Here is a 21282-nt window from a genome sequence, read left to right on the forward strand (position 1 = left end):
GTAAAATATTGTAAACCATCCATTCAATACGAAAAGTGTTTAAACATAACCATAGTTCTAAAATGTAGCGGAAGCATAGTAAATAATCCAACAGTAAATAATAGTTTAATAGTCATAATTGTTCAATGAAGAAACCACGATCCTTGTCCACAACGACCCGCTTCTCCAGTGCAAACTCCAAGTACCTAACGATCTGCAAGGCATGTAACAGAATGGTCAACAAACTAGTTGAGCGAGTTCACAGTAAGTAAATGCGTAACAGTAAGTAACGGGTGGCTCTACAGGGCCGATAGTAAGTTATACAAGTGGGGGCTTCCCATGTTATGTGACCACTAGACTATTCGTAATATCCCTGTTCTTCGTCCGAGAACAGTAGTATATAACCACGTAGGTACTTTCCAACCTACGGAAGAAGTAAGTATGCGTACACGTAGGTTTTACGTGCGTATCCTTTGTAACGAGGATAGTAAATGGCATATGACCACGTAGGTGTTATCCAACCTACGGAAGAAGTAAGTATGCGTACACGTAGGTTTTACGTGCGTACCCTCTGTACCGAGGATAGAAATTTGCATGTGACCACGTAGGTGTTAACCCAACCTACGGAACCGTCCTGACATCCGAGGACATGATAGGTGATAGTCTAGGAGAAAGCGTTTATACGTTATAATTCAATTGAAACCTTTAACCCATTCCCACGACCCGGGAATCCCATGCCTTAGTAGGGGTGTGAACTCACCTTGGTTTGCTCGGTATGCTAAACTATGCACTCACAAGTAATTAATCACGACCTATTGTATGCACGTATAACAAATCAGTTCATGCTCGAAATTACACACATGCAAATTAATGTTCACATAGCAGTCAGTTTGCGTATCGGCACAACACGTATCATTTCACATTGAATCCTCAGCTAGTGTACACGAAAACAAATGTTAACATTCATCACCGAGCATGGCATGCCAAATAAATCAAGCATACATTCCATCATTCAAAGTATGTTCATAATCCCTAACATCCTTCGATTCCAACTGTTATCTTTCGACATATTAGTGATCTTTTGACATATTATTTATCACAGTTATCCTTCGACTCATATATGATCTTTCGACCAACAGTTTTCCTAATTATCATTCGGACCACGTATTATGTTTCGAACTCTAAGACATCCTTCGACCCTATCTATCTTTCGGTTCAAGTTTATCTTTCGCTAACAGTTATCCTTCGAGTAACAAGTAACATCCACTATCTTTCGAGTGGAAGGAGTCTTTCGGTTACAAGGAATCTTTCGGTTACAAATCAGTTTTCATGCAAAGGCAGTTACCACACAATTCCATATTAATCATTACCTCCCACCATGGCATATTAGTATTGGACCCAACCCACACCCAATGACCTTCCACATGCCGCCCACATCCCCAAACACATGCGGCTGACACCTTTATTTGTGAGTTGAATCACTAATAAAACAACCATATGTGATTATTCATACTAGGAACATACACGGCAGCCAAGGCTAGCCGCCCATAACACCCAATTAACATTTACTTGACATGTGCAACATAAAGGCTTTCAAGCATTTTCTGACAACTCTGCTATCATGATCTAATTATAAGGTCACTAATACATATGATATATGGCCGACAATATTAAAGGGAAAACCTTATGCATGCGAATAAGAATCTTATGGACATGTTGTGATTGGACCAAAAGCTATGCGTTCTGCCATTCTCATGTAAATAAGAACCCTTATGGCCGACATTCAAAACAATCAACAATTATTTAAAATTATCAACTCACATGGTTTGATGGCCACCGTTTACAATTTAAAACTATCAATCAACAATCATTTAAAATCATTAACTCACATACCGAATAAATGCAAGTGCACAAGAGAGGGTACCTTGAAAATAGAAAAGCTTCGATGGGGAAAAGGGTTTACTGCCGTCACTATTTTGAGGGAATATGGAACAAGTAGGGTTTTGGATATGATAATGCTAAACAATAAACGTAACCTATGGGTAATTATAAGCCAAGTCAATGGCCGGCCCCTAAATCAATGCCCACTTTGAGTTCTACTAAGCCCATTTGTATATTCAAATCATAAAGTGAGTCCGGATTGGGCTTTGGTTAGAAATTGAACTCGTGCAACATCAGCATAGAATACTTGGTGTGTGTGTGGCCCGGATTAGTGAACAAACAAGTGCGGCCCAAGCATGCGAACAACGATTATCGTCTACTTGTAGCTTTAACAAGTAACAACTAGCAACCATTCACCGTAACGTGTAATAAAACACAATATAAGAGAAGTAATACAAGATTTAAAGTTACGAGATTAGACGACACTAACCTTCAAAGTTCGAGTTGTCACATTATCCCCAACTTGAAAGAAATTTCGTCCCGAAATTTGGTACGCACTCACTGAGGAAGCTAGGTAAGTTGCATCATCGTTCATTGGTTTTCCCGGGGTGTCACATCATCCCCCCGTTGATTTGGAATTTCGTCCCGAAATTCAGTAGTAGTAGCTTCAGCCTCAGAAGTGGATGCATTGGTTTCGAATAACTGGGGTACTTTTCTTTCATCTGATCCTCACGTTCCCAGGTATACTCTGGGCCACGCTGGGAGTTCCAACGAACTCGAACAAGAGGGATTCTCTTGTGTCTAAGGACCTTAACATCCCGGTCCGTGATCTCAACTGGTTCCTCGACGAACTGCAACCGCTCGTCGATAGTGAGTTCCTTAAAAGGAACTATAAGGGTCTCATCTGACAGGCACTTCTTCAGATTCGACACGTGAAATACATTGTGAACTGCACCGAGTTCAGCTGGTAGATTCAATCTGTAGGCTACTGGGCCTATTCTTTCAGTGATTTCGAACGGTCCAACATATCGTGGATTGGGTTTGCCTCGTTTACCAAATCGAACCACACCCTTCCAGGGTGAGACTTTCAATAAAACCCGGTCCCCGACCTGAAATTCCAATGGTCTCTTACGCTTATTCGCGTAGGCTTTCTGACGGTCGCGTGCTGCCGCCATGCGTTGTCGTATCTGCGCAATCTTTTCGGTGGCGTCCACTACAATTTCCGGACCCGTAATCTGACTATCCCCCACCTCTGCCCAACAGAGAGGTGACCGGCATTTACGTCCGTACAATGCCTCGAATGGAGCGGCTTGGATGCTGGTATGGTAACTGTTATTATATGAGAACTCCACCAAAGGGAGGTGCTTTTCCCATCCGTTGCCGAAATCAATAACACATGCTCGAAGCATGTTTTCAAGAGTTTGCATCGTGCGCTCAGACTGCCCATCCGTCTGAGGGTGATATGCTGTGCTCATATCTAAACGAGAGCCAAACGCTTTGTGCATTGTTTGCCATAGCTCTGAAGTGAACCGTGCATCCCGATCCGAAATAATGGAAGTTGGCACTCCGTGTCTCGAAACAACTTCTTTCAGGTATATGTCCGCTAGGGTAGAAAACTTATCCGTTTCCTTGATAGCCAAGAAGTGAGCAGACTTTGTGAGTCGATCAACGATCACCCAAATAGTGTCATTCCCACGCTGGGATCTAGGTAAGCCTGTGACGAAATCCATGGAAATTTCTTCCCATTTCCACTGTGGTATCCTGGGCTGTTGAAGTAGGCCTGCTGGTTTCTGATATTCGACTTTGACTCTCGCACAAGTCAAACACTTGCCAACATAGGTGGCGATGTGGGCTTTCATACTTGGCCACCAGTATGTTGTTTTGATATCGTGATACATTTTATCTGCCCCTGGATGTACCGAGTAGCGGGACTTGTGCGCTTCATCCATCACAAGCTCGCGTAAGCCGCCATAAAGTGGGACCCAAGTACGCCCCGTTACATAGTAGGCGCCGTCTTCCTTTTGTTCCATCTGTTGCCTTGAACCACGTAAGGCTTCAGCCTTGACGTTTTCGGGTTTTAGTGCTTCAATCTGAGCAGCTCGTATCTGTGTAGGAAGGCTGGACTGGATGGTAAGCTGTAGCGCTCGCACGCGCTTCGGTAGAGTGTCCTTCCGACTGAGGGCATCAGCCACAACATTGGCCTTCCCTGGATGATACTTGATGGCGCATTCATAGTCGTTCAGAAGTTCAACCCATCTTCGTTGACGCATATTCAGATCCTTTTGCTTAAGAATATGCTCGAGACTCCTGTGACCGGTGTAAATCGTGCACCTGGTACCGTACAGGTAGTGTCGCCATATCTTAAGCGCGAAAACAACAGCTCCCAGCTCTAAATCGTGCGTCGTATAATTCCGTTCATGAACCTTGAGTTGCCGAGAGGCGTAAGCAATAACCTTATCCCGCTGCATCAATACACAACCAAGCCCCTGTATCGATGCGTCACAATAAACCACGAAGTCATCCGTGCCTTCTGGCAATGAGAGAATAGGTGCGCTGCAAAGCCTATCCTTTAAGTACTGAAAAGCGGTCCCCTGCGTATTACCCCATCTGTAAACGACACCTTTCTGTGTTAACATTGTAAGTGGTTGCGCGATCTTGGAGAAGTCTTTAATGAATCGCCTGTAGTAACCCGCCAAACCCAAGAATTGGCGTATTTCCGTCGGTGTACGCGGTGCTGGACAGTTTCTGATCGAATCAACCTTGGATGGATCGACATGAATCCCATCCTTGTTCACCACATGGCCTAAGAAGTGGACTTCACGAATCCAGAAGTCGCATTTAGAAAACTTGGCGTACATTTGCTCCTTCCGAAAAATTCCAAGATAAGACGTAAGTGCTGCTCGTGTTCCTCCTGGCTCTTGGAGTAGATCAGAATGTCGTCGATGGAGACAAGGACAATTTGTCCAGGTAGGGTTTGCACACCCTGTTCGTAAGGTCCATAAATACGGCAGGTGCGCTCAATAATATCAAAACATCCATTATACCAAACATAAAATATAAAAAGTAAAATAATTCATAAAACCCAACACGATTAATGTTCAAACCAAACTTTGTTTGAGTAGCGTAAACATAATAATGAAAATCCAAGATAAGTTATGAGTTCAATTAGCGTTCATTGCGTCTCCTCCTCCTAACACGAAAACTCGACCTCTTGCCTCGTTGCCATTGTTGTTGTTGTTTCCCCCGTTATTGTTGTTATTGTTCCCGTTGCCCTGATTGTTGTTGTTGTTGTTTTGGTTCCTGCTTAGCTGAGGGCAGTGTCTCTTGATGTGACCTTCGGCACCACAATTATAACATCCCTTGTTGCCCTGTTGCTGATTCTGATTTGCAGGACGAGCGCCTCTACAATCTTTGGCCTCATGACCCATCTTGAGGCATCTTTGACAACGAACCTTATTACACTGGCCACTGTGATGTTTGTTGCAGGTGTTGCACTTTGGGAGATTTCCTCGATACCCTCCCTGTTTATGGCTGCTAGAGGAGTGCTGACTTGGACTCTGGTAGCTGTCTGTCTTTCGCTGCTGAGACTGTGACTGCACTGAAGCTGATCCCTTGCTAGAATCCCCATCCCATTTTCTCTTACTTTCACTGGGAGTAGCAAGTGTAGTAGAAGCAGTAGCGGTAGCGGTAGCGGTAGCACTGATGCGCTTTGGTAGTTTGCCCTGGTCTACCGCCTGATCTGTGATGCGGTGAGCGAGGCGCTGAATTTCTTGGATATTGTTGAGGTTAGCCGACGTCACGTGGCTCTGAATCTCTGGCGCCAAACCCTTGAGATACAACTCAATGCGCTTGTATGGAGGGTCTACCATAGTTGGACACAGCACAGCCAACTCATTCGACCTCTTGGTGTAAGCTTCGATTTCTGAACCCACCATCTTCAAGTTGTACAACTCATCCTCCAACTTATGGATGTCCTCTCTCGTACAATACTCCCTCTTAATCAGCTCCTTGAATTCATTCCAGGGTGTGGCGTTAGCAGCTGCCAACCCTAAGATCTGTACTTGCGCATTCCACCAGGTGAGCGCAATCCCCTCAAGTGTGCCAGTGGCGAACTTCACCCTGCGAGCCTCAGGGCATTCACACATTTCGAAAACCGACTCGAGTTTTTCAAACCAGTGGAGGAGTCCAACTGCCCCCTCCGTGCCACTGAACGAGCTAGGACGACAGTCCATGAAATTCTTGAAAGTGCACCCAGGTTGTTGCTGAGCGGGTTGACCTATTGTGTACGAATAGGGCAAAGTTAAGTACAAGAATTAATGTAGGATCTAAAGATCCTAGTGTCTATACTGCAAGGTATACTACCTGCTTGTGCGGCTGCAACCGCCGCAGCAACGAGAGCCTCTAGCTGGGCTTGTGTCATGTTAATTCGTGCGGCCATTGATCTTCACATCAAAGGCAACATAAGTGAGAAAGGTTCGCGAATAGTGCGATGACAGAAGAGTGTAAGCACATAAGTATTCTCAGGCAATAACAAGTTGTGAGCAGGTAATGTAAGCATACTACGAGCAAAGTTCTATGCAATTCTAGCATGTAGGCAATAAACATAAACCTTATTACCTAGAAAGTCGAGTCTTGCACGTGGAGCGAAGCGTCGTTGTGGATCGTTGAGAGCACTGTTCTGGTTATAGTCTGGTTTTAATAAAAACGTTTTCCCATATTAAAACCAAGTTCTCTATAACCAATGGCTCTGATACCAATCTGTCACACCCCCACAATCCACCTGCGGAGTATCACCGCTTGGGAGCGTGACTGACCAGGATCAAGCCACCAATCATATTGAACATGCAATTAATATTAAGTAAAATATTGTAAACCATCCATTCAATACGAAAAGTGTTTAAACATAACCATAGTTCTAAAATGTAGCGGAAGCATAGTAAATAATCCAACAGTAAATAATAGTTTAATAGTCATAATTGTTCAATGAAGAAACCACGATCCTTGTCCACAACGACCCGCTTCTCCAGTGCAAACTCCAAGTACCTAACGATCTGCAAGGCATGTAACAGAATGGTCAACAAACTAGTTGAGCGAGTTCACAGTAAGTAAATGCGTAACAGTAAGTAACGGGTGGCTCTACAGGGCCGATAGTAAGTTATACAAGTGGGGGCTTCCCATGTTATGTGACCACTAGACTATTCGTAATATCCCTGTTCTTCGTCCGAGAACAGTAGTATATAACCACGTAGGTACTTTCCAACCTACGGAAGAAGTAAGTATGCGTACACGTAGGTTTTACGTGCGTATCCTTTGTAACGAGGATAGTAAATGGCATATGACCACGTAGGTGTTATCCAACCTACGGAAGAAGTAAGTATGCGTACACGTAGGTTTTACGTGCGTACCCTCTGTACCGAGGATAGAAATTTGCATGTGACCACGTAGGTGTTAACCCAACCTACGGAACCGTCCTGACATCCGAGGACATGATAGGTGATAGTCTAGGAGAAAGCGTTTATACGTTATAATTCAATTGAAACCTTTAACCCATTCCCACGACCCGGGAATCCCATGCCTTAGTAGGGGTGTGAACTCACCTTGGTTTGCTCGGTATGCTAAACTATGCACTCACAAGTAATTAATCACGACCTATTGTATGCACGTATAACAAATCAGTTCATGCTCGAAATTACACACATGCAAATTAATGTTCACATAGCAGTCAGTTTGCGTATCGGCACAACACGTATCATTTCACATTGAATCCTCAGCTAGTGTACACGAAAACAAATGTTAACATTCATCACCGAGCATGGCATGCCAAATAAATCAAGCATACATTCCATCATTCAAAGTATGTTCATAATCCCTAACATCCTTCGATTCCAACTGTTATCTTTCGACATATTAGTGATCTTTTGACATATTATTTATCACAGTTATCCTTCGACTCATATATGATCTTTCGACCAACAGTTTTCCTAATTATCATTCGGACCACGTATTATGTTTCGAACTCTAAGACATCCTTCGACCCTATCTATCTTTCGGTTCAAGTTTATCTTTCGCTAACAGTTATCCTTCGAGTAACAAGTAACATCCACTATCTTTCGAGTGGAAGGAGTCTTTCGGTTACAAGGAATCTTTCGGTTACAAATCAGTTTTCATGCAAAGGCAGTTACCACACAATTCCATATTAATCATTACCTCCCACCATGGCATATTAGTATTGGACCCAACCCACACCCAATGACCTTCCACATGCCGCCCACATCCCCAAACACATGCGGCTGACACCTTTATTTGTGAGTTGAATCACTAATAAAACAACCATATGTGATTATTCATACTAGGAACATACACGGCAGCCAAGGCTAGCCGCCCATAACACCCAATTAACATTTACTTGACATGTGCAACATAAAGGCTTTCAAGCATTTTCTGACAACTCTGCTATCATGATCTAATTATAAGGTCACTAATACATATGATATATGGCCGACAATATTAAAGGGAAAACCTTATGCATGCGAATAAGAATCTTATGGACATGTTGTGATTGGACCAAAAGCTATGCGTTCTGCCATTCTCATGTAAATAAGAACCCTTATGGCCGACATTCAAAACAATCAACAATTATTTAAAATTATCAACTCACATGGTTTGATGGCCACCGTTTACAATTTAAAACTATCAATCAACAATCATTTAAAATCATTAACTCACATACCGAATAAATGCAAGTGCACAAGAGAGGGTACCTTGAAAATAGAAAAGCTTCGATGGGGAAAAGGGTTTACTGCCGTCACTATTTTGAGGGAATATGGAACAAGTAGGGTTTTGGATATGATAATGCTAAACAATAAACGTAACCTATGGGTAATTATAAGCCAAGTCAATGGCCGGCCCCTAAATCAATGCCCACTTTGAGTTCTACTAAGCCCATTTGTATATTCAAATCATAAAGTGAGTCCGGATTGGGCTTTGGTTAGAAATTGAACTCGTGCAACATCAGCATAGAATACTTGGTGTGTGTGTGGCCCGGATTAGTGAACAAACAAGTGCGGCCCAAGCATGCGAACAACGATTATCGTCTACTTGTAGCTTTAACAAGTAACAACTAGCAACCATTCACCGTAACGTGTAATAAAACACAATATAAGAGAAGTAATACAAGATTTAAAGTTACGAGATTAGACGACACTAACCTTCAAAGTTCGAGTTGTCACATATTTCATTGTCGATAACCTGCTAGCTTAACTTTTCAACATGTTACATGCTGGTTATGCGTAAATCGCTTTCGCTACTATTATACTATTAAACTTGTATGCTCACCTTTACACTATGTGTATTGACCTATTTTAACGTATGTGACAGATGTTTAGGATGTTGTGCTGTGCCTTGTTTGTGGGAACCAAGCTAGGGGAGTCTAGAAACAAATTAAACAATTTATGAGTTGTCAGGAACAGTTTTACTTGTCTTTGAGAACAATTTGTCTTTAATAACTGTGTTACTTTATATGTTACGGTATGGGACGTAATGATTAAATATTTGGTAATTATAGTTGTTATGGAAACTCATGGACAATCTGTTTCGCTCAGTGTCTCGCCCCGATGATTCCGCCATCGGTTGGGGTGTGACACGCATTGTGACGGGTGCTAATTCTAGTCAAGTAAAATAAGTAAACAATTAAATACAATTAACTTGTGTTAGCAAAGTAAAATTATAAAGGTTACCTTTTTAAATAATCAAGTGTCGATCTGAGAGAAAAATGTAAAAGTTACGTTTTTTAAATTTATTTGTATACTTTAAATCTTGTATGTCAATTTAAAATTCCTTTTCACTGAAAAGTTCGTGTATCTTTTAGCAGGTATTCATTATGTCATTTAATAAAAGATTGTGTCATTTAATAAAAGATGCACACATCCCAACACGAATGTCTAGATTTGCATATTTTAAAAATATTAATTTCATTCTTGAAACTTTAGTTAACCTATTTCTTGTGTTGCCGTGAGGACATAAATGGGGTATGGGAAGCCCTTCTCCCAACATTCATCTCATCTTTAAATTATCATCTTCATCTTATCATCTTTCCCTCCATCCTCATCATAAGGGTAGTGTACCCCTTCCCCCTCCTATTTCGGCCAATCATCACCCTTCATTTCAAAAAACAAGCTCGGGGATAGGGGAATTCCCGTTTGCACCGAAGAAGGGTCGGGAGGGACGGTGTTCCCCGACGGGATAACCTGCCACCTCGCCTCCTCAATGCCTTCCTTGACGCCACACCCCACCGTCTAACAGAAAGTCATTCATTAAAGGTTTTAGTTTGTTACAGTATCAATACATACTATAACACGTAAAAAAACTTAATAAAGGTTTTGATTTATTACAGTACCCACATATACCATAACAAGTGAAAAAAAAAAAAAACTAAAAAATATATGTCAGTGTAGTTCAAAAAAAAAAACCTAAACCCAAAAAAGTAGCCAACTATTCAAACAATCATCAATGAAGGTAGTAAAGTACTTAAAACGAGTGTTATAGGTAATAAGGTTTGGATCCCAAACATCAAAGTGGACCAACTAAAAAGGGACTTTAGCTCATATATTGACTCTAGGGCTTACATTAACATGTTGACGTTTGACAAACCGGCATAAGTCAAAATGTAATGATGATAAAACTATTGACACGACTTCTTCAGTTGTACGATAGAAGCATATTCAAACCGACATTGTACCTCGAATGTAGATGTAACACCCCGCCTGTGCTAGGGCTGACGTGTCACTTATACATCAATCAGTTCACAAACATAATTCATTAATAATAATAATAAAAACATTACAATATTACAATAAATCAAAACATTATTTAATTTTCGTTAAATAATATTTTTGATCTTGATTTGAAAATCCTGTGAGTCTTTAGTTCCCTCAAGCCCTCTTTATCCAAGTCTTTTTAAATAAACCTGTAATCTAACGTACATAAAAGACATATGCACGCCTCAGTAAAATTTACTCAGTGGGACAACAACTATAAACAATATATACAATTCCTTAACAGGTGAGATAACAACTATAAACAATATATACAATTCCTTAACAGTGTCCATATATCAAACACGTAACACATTCTATTAACCACATTCGGTAGTTCAGTGAGTAGTTAGTTCACATTCGTTGCGACACATAATCACATTCAGTGAGTCACATAATTATATTCGGTAATTCACATTCGATGGTTACCTTTCGGTGCGGTAGTTCGGTTGTCACTTTTCTGTAACATCCCATGTTAACCGTTTCAGGACGCTATCTGCTTTGTCCCGATAGATTGTCCATTCAGAAACTCACGGCTCATCCAACGACTTGCATACCCATGCGAAACACATCATGATAGAAAAGAGTTTCAACCCCTTTATATAGAAGGTTGCGTTTCCCTCTCAATCGATAGAATGCTAATATTTAGTGGTAAATATAGCCACAAAAATTAGATCTAAAGGAAAACTACAAAACATGCATATCATATAAATTTATAATAACCCACGTGTGTGTTAGTATTTAGTGCTATATAGCCATCAAAATTGATTTTAATAAAGAGAATTCACTATAGATTTTTAGCCTTCCAATATTATATATAGCCACCACAAGATTAGTAATCATTTCATTTAATGAATAATAACAACTTGTTCAACCCAACGCTAATGCTCCATGTTTACACACATAAAATATAACATACCACCAGAAAATAATTATGGAGAGGGATGACTTATGTTTTAAGTCATTATTATGTGATCCATAAAAAGTTTTCAAACGTGAGATCGTGCTATGTAATAAAAAATAAAAATGCTTATTTAATCTTTTATATTTAATTGAGTAAATTACGATTTTGACCCCTGTGGTTATATCACTTTTACTATTTTAGCCCAATTTTTTTTAACATCTTAGCCCACATTGTCTTTTTTTTTTTAAACCCATTTGGCCCCTAACACTAACCCCATCCTATTACTTTTAGGGGCCAAAAGAGTTAGAATAAAAGGCGTTGGGAGCCAAAAGGGTTAGAATAAAAGACGTTGGGGGCCAAAATGGTTAGAATAAAAGACGTAGAGAGCTCAAATGTTAAAAAAATCCTTTTTAAGCTAAAAGAGTAAAAGTGATATAACCAAAGGGGCCAAAATCGTAATTTACTCTATTTAATTTTATATGTAATAAAATATTCAACTAACTCGTTTTCCATGCTTTATCATCATTTTCTTCAAGAATGGACCACTTCTCTTCACATAATGTCAGTTCATTTAATCCAATAACAACTACACATTTATTCATTTTTTTTGACATAAAATGACCCTCTACCCAACTTGCCACAGATAGATTCTTTATGTCTTGATTTTCACATGTTTTTAGGTTTTCATGTTTTGTTTTTTTTTTTATCTAATCCAAGCTTTGACCCCTGTGTTATGTGTGTTTCTTTCTTCCATTAAATGTTAATGGTTTTTGGGGGATCAATTAAAGTTGAGAATCTTTCTTCATGACAAAGGGTATCTTTAAAAATTGTGTTTTAGGCATTGCATCTATTCCCTGTTAAAGAATTCAACTTTTTTGTTGGTCGGTGATTCTTTATCATCAAGCTTTCCTTTTCAATAATGGTTTCTTGAGACTAGGGTTTTAATTTAAGACTCTGGTATGTTCTTGGTAAGCACCTCTCTCATTTTCTATCATTTTTTTTTTATTAAAGATTTTGATGTCATAAATTGAAGAATTTGATGAATAATACAGGTGGGTCACTTGTGATATGATATGATGAGTGTTCTTGTGTGGAGTCTTGTTTTACTTCTGAATTTGACTTTGAATTTGGGGGTGAATGGTTTAAGGACACATAATGGTTCAGCAGCAACAAGACCAGCTTTTGTGAAAGTTGGAGCCATTTTCACTTTTGATTCCACCATTGGGAAAGTTGCTAAAGTTGCAATCCAGCAGGCTGTCAAAGATGTTAATCAAAATCCCTCTCTTCTTCCCGGAACAATGCTTCGAATGGATATGCGCAGCTCCAATTGTAGCGGCTTTCTCGGCATGGTTGGAGGTAAAAACATCATTAATCTGATTAATGATCTTGTTTGTTCATGTTATTATTCTCTCACAAAAAATGTTACAAATAGTAAATCTTGAGGACCACTTACATAACAAAATGTCCAACAGTAGTGGCAAGTGTTGAGAAAAGGGTTCCTTAGGGCCAAACAGAAGTAAATCTTATGGACCACAGCTACAGTTGTTTCGATTTTCATATAAAAAGTGTCCAACAGTAGTGGCGCTAGTGTTCGAAAGTGGGTTCCTTAGGGCCAAATACAAGTAAATCTTTATGGACCACAATATGTCACTGTTATTGATATTGTACGATTTTCTATGGGGCATAGAGGTAATTAGATTTACGGGGTGCGTTTTGGCTTTTTTGTAGAACACTAAACACCATCAAACATGCGTATTACTGCTTTAAGAAACATCCAAACACCACATGTTTTGTTACTGCTCATCATCAGATTGTGCTATGCAGTTAATGTGGTAAAAAATTGGATATCGGTCAAGGATCGATATTTGAGATATCAGTGGGATATCAGTAATTTAAATATCATGCTGAATTTTTTTTATATATATAGCAATTTAACACTAACAATTCCGTATATATCACCGGCGATAATATCTGATTGATATTTTGCACCGATATCTCACTAGGGGACCGATAACCTATATATATCACCGATCGGCGATATTAACTGCATAGAGATTGTGTTTATTAGTTGCAGTTACATGTTAAATGATTATCTTTTATTAAAATTTACAGCATTGCAGTTTATGGAGACCGACACAGTAGCAATTGTAGGTCCACAATCTTCAGTAGTAGCCCACATTATATCTCACGTAGTAAACGAACTTCAAGTCCCGCTCTTATCGTTCGCTGCGACGGACCCCACACTATCCAACCTCCAATTCCCGTACTTCGTAAGAGCAACACAGAGTGATCTGTACCAAATGACCGCAGTAGCCGAAATTGTAGATTATCACGGTTGGCGGGAAGTTATCGCAATTTTCATAGATGATGATTATGGAAGAAACGGGGTGTTAGCGTTAGATGATACACTAGCAGCAAAACGATGTAGGATATCGAATAAAGTCGGGATCCCACCTGGATCGGAATACGGACGGAGTGAAATTATGGATGCTTTAGTGAAAATTGCGTTGATGGAAGCTCGAGTTATCGTTCTTCATGTTTATCCCGATATGGGGTTTCTGGTCTTTTCGGTTGCGCGTTATCTCGGGATGATGGGTGACGGTTACGTTTGGATTGCTACCGATTGGCTTTCGTCTTATTTAGATTCGAGCTTACCGTATCCGTCCGATAAAATGGAAAATATGCAAGGGGTTGTCGCTTTACGCCAACACACACCCGATTCGTTGAAAAAGAGAGAGCTTGTATCAAAATGGCGAAAATTAACGCGCGGTTCATTCGGGCTAAATTCTTACGGCTTATACGCTTACGATACCGTTTGGATGATAGCACATGCTCTTGAAGCGTTTTTTAATCAAGGTGGGGTTGTTTCGTTTTCAAATGATTCACGGTTGAGTAGTGGTGGTCTTGAGGATCTTCATCTTGACGCGTTAAACATTTTCGATGATGGAAAACTGTTGTTGGATAATATATGGGGAAGTGATTTTGTCGGTCTAACCGGGCATATAAAGTTCGGTGCGGATCGAAACCTTGTTAATCCCGCGTACGATATTATTAACATAATCGGAACCGGATTTCGAACCGTTGGGTACTGGTCTAACAAATCGGGTTTATCAACATCGACCCCAGAGGATCTTCAAGTTAATCGATCAAGAACAAATCAAGAACTTCATAGTATTATTTGGCCTGGAGAGATTGTGACGAAACCGCGGGGGTGGGTATTTCCGAACAACGGGAAAGTGTTGAAAATTGCGGTGCCGCTTAGGGTTAGTTATAAGGAATTTGTTTCACAATTGCCGGGGAGTAACATGTCGAAAGGGTTTTGTATTGATGTTTTTGTTGCTGCTGTTAATTTGCTACCGTATGCGGTTCCGTATCAGTTTGTACCCTATGGAAATGGCAAAGAAAACCCGAACTACACTGAACTCGTGAACCGGATTGCAGTAGGGGTGAGTTTGTTTTAATTGTACATTAAGTTGTTCTTTTTACATCTTTTCAAGAGTAAAATGTCACTTTCGTCCCTGAGGTTTGTTTTTCCGAGTTTTGCGACTTTTGTCTAAAGGTTTGTTTTTCCGAATCTGGATCCAAAGGGTTTGAAATCTTGCCATTTTCATCCGGCTTGTTAACTCCATCCATTTTTCTGCGTTAAGTCAGGGGTATTTTTGTCTTATTTTATTAACTTAAAGGGCAATTTGGTCTTTTCACTTTATGCACAAGCATTTAGCATAATGTACAAGTATTCAAAACCCTTTAATTTAACAAAAAAAAGACAGAAATACTCCTGATGTAACGGGAAAAAATGGATGGAGTTAACGAGCTGGATGAAAATGGCAAGATTTCAAACCTTTTGGATCCAGATGCAGAAAAACAAACCTTTAGACGAAAGTCACAAAAATGGTTAAACCTCAGGGACGAAAATGGCATTTACTCTCTTTTCAGATACCATTAAAGTTTGATTAAAAAGCTTTTAGCACACACAAGAATCCTCTTTTTTAGTAGACCAAAATCTTAAAAAAATAAAAATAATAATTAATGTAGGTTTATGATGGTGCGGTTGGGGACATTGTTATAACCACAAATCGAACAAGAATCGTGGATTTCACACAACCGTATGCTGCATCTGGGCTCGTTGTAGTGGCTCCGTTTAAGAAAATGAATACGGGTGCTTGGGCCTTTTTACGCCCGTTTTCTCCAACATTGTGGGCTGTCACAGCGGCTTTCTTTCTTGTTGTTGGTACTGTCGTGTGGATTCTAGAGCATCGGATAAATGATGACTTCAGAGGCTCTCCCAAAAGTCAGATCATAACAATCCTATGGTAACTTTTCTTGTTACATTTTATGATTCTTTTTGACAAGAGTAAAGTACACGGATGGTCCTTATGGTTAACCAAAATTTTGGATTTAGTCCCCAGCTTTTCAAAAGTACACGGATGGTCCCTGTGGTTTACGCTTTGTAACGCATTTAGTCCCCAGATAACAAATCTAAAGGTTTCAGCAGATCCACGTTAGGAACTAAATGTGTTACAAAGTGCAAACCATAGGAACTAGGGCTGTAAACGAACCGAACGAACACAAACAAGTCCTTGTTCGTGTTCGTTTGTTAAGAAATATAAGTGTTTACGAACTGTTCATGAACGCTTACCAAACGAGATTTTATGTTCGTGTTTGTTTGTTAAGGAAATAAACTTGTTCGTGTTTGTTTGTTAATTTTAGGCAACGAATGAAAACGAATGATGGTAAACACAAATGAGCACAAACTAATGTTCATGAACACAAATGGTAACAAACGAACACAAACAAATGTTCATGAACAAAATATATAATACATTAACACTTATTAAATATTTTATTTGTCGGAATTTTGAAGTATTTAAATAAAATATAAAAGCTAAAAACACTAATGAATTATCGAACACAAACGAACACGTTACCGAACGTTCACGAACATAAATGAACAAACTCGCCCTTTGTTCATGTTTGTTCATTTAACTAAACGAACGGAATTTCTTGTTTGTGTTCGTTTGTTTAATAAACGAACGGACACAAACGGACTTCCTGCCGAACGGTTCACAAACTGTTCGCCGAACGTTTGGTTCGTTTGCAGCCCTAATAGGAACCATCTATGTACTTTTGGCAAAAGTTGGGGACTAAATATGTTACAAAGTGCAAACCACAGGGCTATCTGTGTACTTTTGGAAAGCTAGGGACCAAATCCAAATATTTGGTCAACCACAAGGACCATCCGTGTAATTTACTCTTTTGACGATTTTTGTGAGATTTCAGAAAATTTTAAAAATATTAATGACTTTTTGTTTGTTTTCATTTCAGGTTCAGTTTTTCTACTCTCTTTTTTGCACATAGTAAGTGAGATACTTCAAATACATGAAAGAGGGAGGGAATACATTTTGGTTTTATAATTTACGGGTCTGTTTTGTTTTATGCAGGAGAGAACACTGCGAGTACTCTTGGACGTATAGTGTTACTGATGTGGCTTTTTGTAGTTTTAATAATCAACTCAAGTTACACCGCAAGTTTGACGTCGATTCTCACAGTCCAACAGCTATCTTCTCCAATCAAAGGGATCGATACTTTGAAAAAGTCCAATGATCGTATTGGATACCAAGTGGGGTCTTTTGCAGAGCGCTATTTGGTTGATGAAGTCGGGATTCACGAATCAAGACTCGTGCCTCTTGGAACACCTGATGCTTACGCTGATGCACTATTAAAAGGTTCGAAGAACGGTGGGGTTGCCGCCATTGTTGATGAACGCCCCTACATCGAGCTTTTCTTGTCCAATCAGTGCAAGTTTCGGGTTGTTGGGCGCGAGTTCACTAAGAGTGGATGGGGATTTGTAAGTCTGTCTGTCTGTCTGTTCTTGGTGTTTTGACTTTCTTGACCAAATGACTTGTTTGACTACAAAAGTCAAACTTATATTACCTTAAAATCAATGGTCGGTGGCAAAAGCCATCCACACATTCTACCCAGGCTTTCATACAATGTCAAAAGTAACATTTTAAATGCCACTTTGACACCCCTCAAGTTTCTAAACTTTCGAGTATACCCTAAAACTAATTTCTTACGTTTTTATTTTTATGTACGTGTCAGTATATATTCTACTTCGTCTACGCTTTTTTTGTCTGGGAACGAGTCGGGTCAATTATAAAATGTCTTATTTTAAACAAATCGGGTCAAATATAATACGTTTTCATTAGACGGTATAAATTTGAGTTACTATACGTTTCGACGTAAATTTAGGTCAGGTCAATTGTAGTCTATACTTTATCACGCCGCGTACAACGCCATCGCATGTGTCTATTTTATGTACGTTTTGAGTTGGTCTACGTTTCGACGTAAGTTTTGTTTGGAAACAAGTGGTGGGGTCAAATATAATACATTTTCATTCAACGGTATGAATTCGGGTTACTCTACCTTTCAACGTAAATTTAATTCGGAAACAAGTCGGGTTAATTGTATCTACGTTTGAACGTAAATTTATTTCGGAAAGCTCATTTGAATACTCGTTGGGCGGCCTTCAACTTGTTTGACCTGGTCAACCTATTTCGGTTTTGGATAACTGGTTTTAACTTGATCATAAATTTGTAGGCATTTCCACGTGACTCACCATTGGCAGTGGACTTGTCAACGGCAATCCTGTCACTATCGGAAAATGGGGACCTGCAAAGGATCCACGACAAGTGGCTGATAAGAAGCGGTTGCAGCACTGATAATTCGGAGATTGAGTCGGACCGACTGCACCTGAAAAGCTTCTGGGGCCTCTTCCTTATATGTGGCATCGTATGTTTCATTGCCATTTTCATATACTTTTATCAGGTGTTTCGGCGATTTCGTGGAGCCACCGCAGAGTCAGAGGGGTCGAAGTCGAGGCGGCTTCAAACACTCATATCCATCATTGATGAGAAGAAAGACCCGAAAGATAGAGATAAGAAAAGGCAGAAAGTTGAGGAGAATGAGATTAGACATGATTCAGAACTAGGGTAGATTGTTTTTTGTTTTTAAACTTGTCCTAATAATAATAATAATAATAATAATAATAATAATAATAATATTGCTATTTAAACTTGTAACTAAATTTTAATTAAAATTTAGAATGATAAGTTGTACATATTCTTCATGATTACGAGTCTTTGGCATCAATTTTTCCATCATCACTCAACATAGAAAATATGAATTGCTTTTGTAAACTTATACATGAACTAGTGAGATGACATGTAAAATTGTGTGAATAAAGTTTGTATATGATCTACCATGTAGTATACACTTTAAAATTGGAGTTAACACTGTTTTCGTCCATGTGGTTTGTCATAAATCACTATTTCAGTCCATTAGTTTAAAAATTGCGATTTCAATCCCTGTGGTTTCGCTTTCGTAATCATTTCAGTTCACCTCGTAACCATTTCAGTTCTTGTACTTAACAGAATAATGGATTGAAATGGTTACGAAAGTGAAACCATAGGGATTGAATAAAGTTTTTATATGATCTACCATGTAGTATATACTTTAAAATTAAAATATTTTCTTGCATATTTCTCTTAAACATGGACCGATTTCTTTCTTTCTGTAAGCAAGATCCAGCACCCGTGTTTTATTCATCTTAGTATATACTTTAAAATTAAAATATTTTCTTGCATAATTTATTCCATCCTTATATAAACAAAATATTCACAGAAACTATAATATTAATTATGTCTATATATAACACCCATTTGTTTTTCATTTCACTCACAAGAAGAAGAAGAAAAAAAAAATAATGAGCAACAACATGATGAACTCGTCTTCTAGTTCTGAAGAGAACGTCACCAGAAAAGCTAGTGCGTCAAAGAAAAGAAAAACAACAAGTGATAAAGAGTACAATCCCGCCGAAGAAGAAGAAGTGAAAGCGGGGGCCATTCAGCGGGTGTGGTCCCCTGCGGACGAGTTAAAGCTTCTGCAGGCTCTAAAAGAGCAAACAGACAGAGCCAACATGACCATGTTGTATGAGACGGTGAGGAACTGTTTGGAGTTTGATGTACAGAAAAAGCAGGTTGCGGATAAAGTGGGGAAGCTGAGGCGGAAGTTTAAGGAGATTAGCGAAGGAAGAAAGGCTGCGGGTTCTGATAAACACAGTGCGAGTGTTTACCAACTTTGTCAACAAGTGTGGGGAGGTAAGGAAAAGCAAGTTGCTGCTGCTGCTGATGAGGACAGGGTGGTTTACAAGAAGAAATACCCGCTTTCTAATCGTAACATAACGTATATGTACCCTGAACTTGCTCTTGGAGAGATTGGATCAAAGATACAAAAAAGCTCCATTAGAAGAAATTTAGTAAAGTACTTGTCTGAGGAGGAATTGGAGGAGATGGAACAAGATTTTGTGGAATGTGATCTTAGAGACATGGAAGGTGCTTACCTACGAATGAAGGTGGTCATGAAGCATAAGAATCAAATAGACAAGGCATTTCGCTTATCAAAGGAATCAAAATAATTGTTTCATCGTTTCACTTTTTTTTTTATGTTATGCTGAATGCTTTTTTATCTTATTTTATTATCAACTGTTATGTTTCAACTTTTTTACTTACCACCCAACTGAATGATTTTATTTATTACTTGGGCAAAGGAACACTCAAATACAATGAAAACTCTGACCAGAATAATAATAATAATAATAAATATTAAAAATATCAAATACAATGGATGATTAGCGACAACCGACCATGCCCAAGAAAGAAAGGAAACACGAACAATCTTCAATCCACAGAAGGAAACACGAACGAGAAAAATCGGCTAATTGATTTAAGATGGAGATTCCCTTAACAAAAGCGAAGATATGGATGGAGAAAAAAAAAGCAACGAGAAAGATGTAGGGGATTGACCTCTCAAAAATAGCTTTTTCAATTACATTTGGTTACCATCCTATTTTTTATAGAGTTTATCTTGTTAACAATTCAAATGCAAAACTATGATAAATTATATACAAGGAAAAACAAACTTAAAAAGAAAAAGTTTTGGACATAGTTTCTCTCTCTTAGTACAATACTCTTCTGCAATATATTTTTTTTTTTTTCTATGAATCCAATACCTGGATACGAATGTTTCAGATTGTGTATACAAACAGACAATAATTGATTTAATATATTACATATACAAAGACGTTATAAAGAAATTAAATTTAAACTTAATGGAGGGAGGGAGGGAGCTAGCTTTGAGCTGTTTCTCTGGTGGTCTTCAACAACAATTGGCGGCAAGAGGGACACGTGAAGTGAGATCCAATCCATCTGTCGATGCAGACAGCGTGGAAACAATGGTGGCACCGGGGCAACACTCTAATCTCATCTCCCACCACAAACTCCGAGAGGCAGATGGCGCAATCGGAGGAGTTGTGGGCGGCGGAGTAGGTGACTTTGGGAATGGTTCTGAGAAGCTTGGCGGCCGGCAGGGAGAAGTGATCATGAATGGTGGTGCGGTTGGGGGTGAGCCAGGTACAGGCGTTGAGGGCGATGAGGCAGAAGAGGAAGCAGAGGATGACGAACAGCCCGATGAAGAGGATGAATTCAGAGTTGAAATAGACGGAGTCGTCGTCCGGCGTGGCTGGGGGTGAATCTACACCACTGCTCATTCTGGCTGGCTGGGTGGGGTCAAGATTCATCATGTTTGTTTTCAGCTTTATAAATAAATAAATAATCCTAACTAAGGGGCTGTTTGGTAGCCTCTGAA

At 39.4% G+C, this 21282-nt stretch overlaps 1 protein-coding gene across 1 annotated transcript; it reads left to right on the forward strand.

Moving 5' to 3' along the window:
* Positions 1-12177: 12177 nt before the first annotated feature.
* LOC110866007 (glutamate receptor 3.3) lies at positions 12178-18729 on the forward strand. Its single transcript, XM_022115363.2, has 7 exons — positions 12178-12545; positions 12630-12933; positions 13690-15023; positions 15613-15890; positions 16903-16934; positions 17019-17425; positions 18178-18729. Exons 2-7 carry the CDS (start codon positions 12651-12653, stop codon positions 18571-18573), a joined length of 2730 nt encoding a protein of 909 aa, XP_021971055.1. The 5' UTR covers positions 12178-12545; positions 12630-12650; the 3' UTR covers positions 18574-18729.
* Positions 18730-21282: the final 2553 nt, after the last annotated feature.

This window comes from Helianthus annuus, chromosome 6, assembly GCF_002127325.2.
Source record: "Helianthus annuus cultivar XRQ/B chromosome 6, HanXRQr2.0-SUNRISE, whole genome shotgun sequence".
In the NCBI taxonomy this organism is placed as follows: Eukaryota; Viridiplantae; Streptophyta; class Magnoliopsida; order Asterales; family Asteraceae; genus Helianthus; species Helianthus annuus.

Excerpts from the sequence above, each read along its gene's own strand:
- LOC110866007 (XM_022115363.2), top strand. The coding sequence starts at position 12,651 with ATGATGAGTGTTCTTGTGTGGAGTCTTGTTTTACTTCTGAATTTGACT. Across the intron at positions 16,935-17,018 it reads TACTCTCTTTTTTGCACATA|GAGAGAACACTGCGAGTACT; the intron begins GTAAGTGAGATA and ends TGTTTTATGCAG. Across the intron at positions 17,426-18,177 it reads CTAAGAGTGGATGGGGATTT|GCATTTCCACGTGACTCACC; the intron begins GTAAGTCTGTCT and ends ATAAATTTGTAG.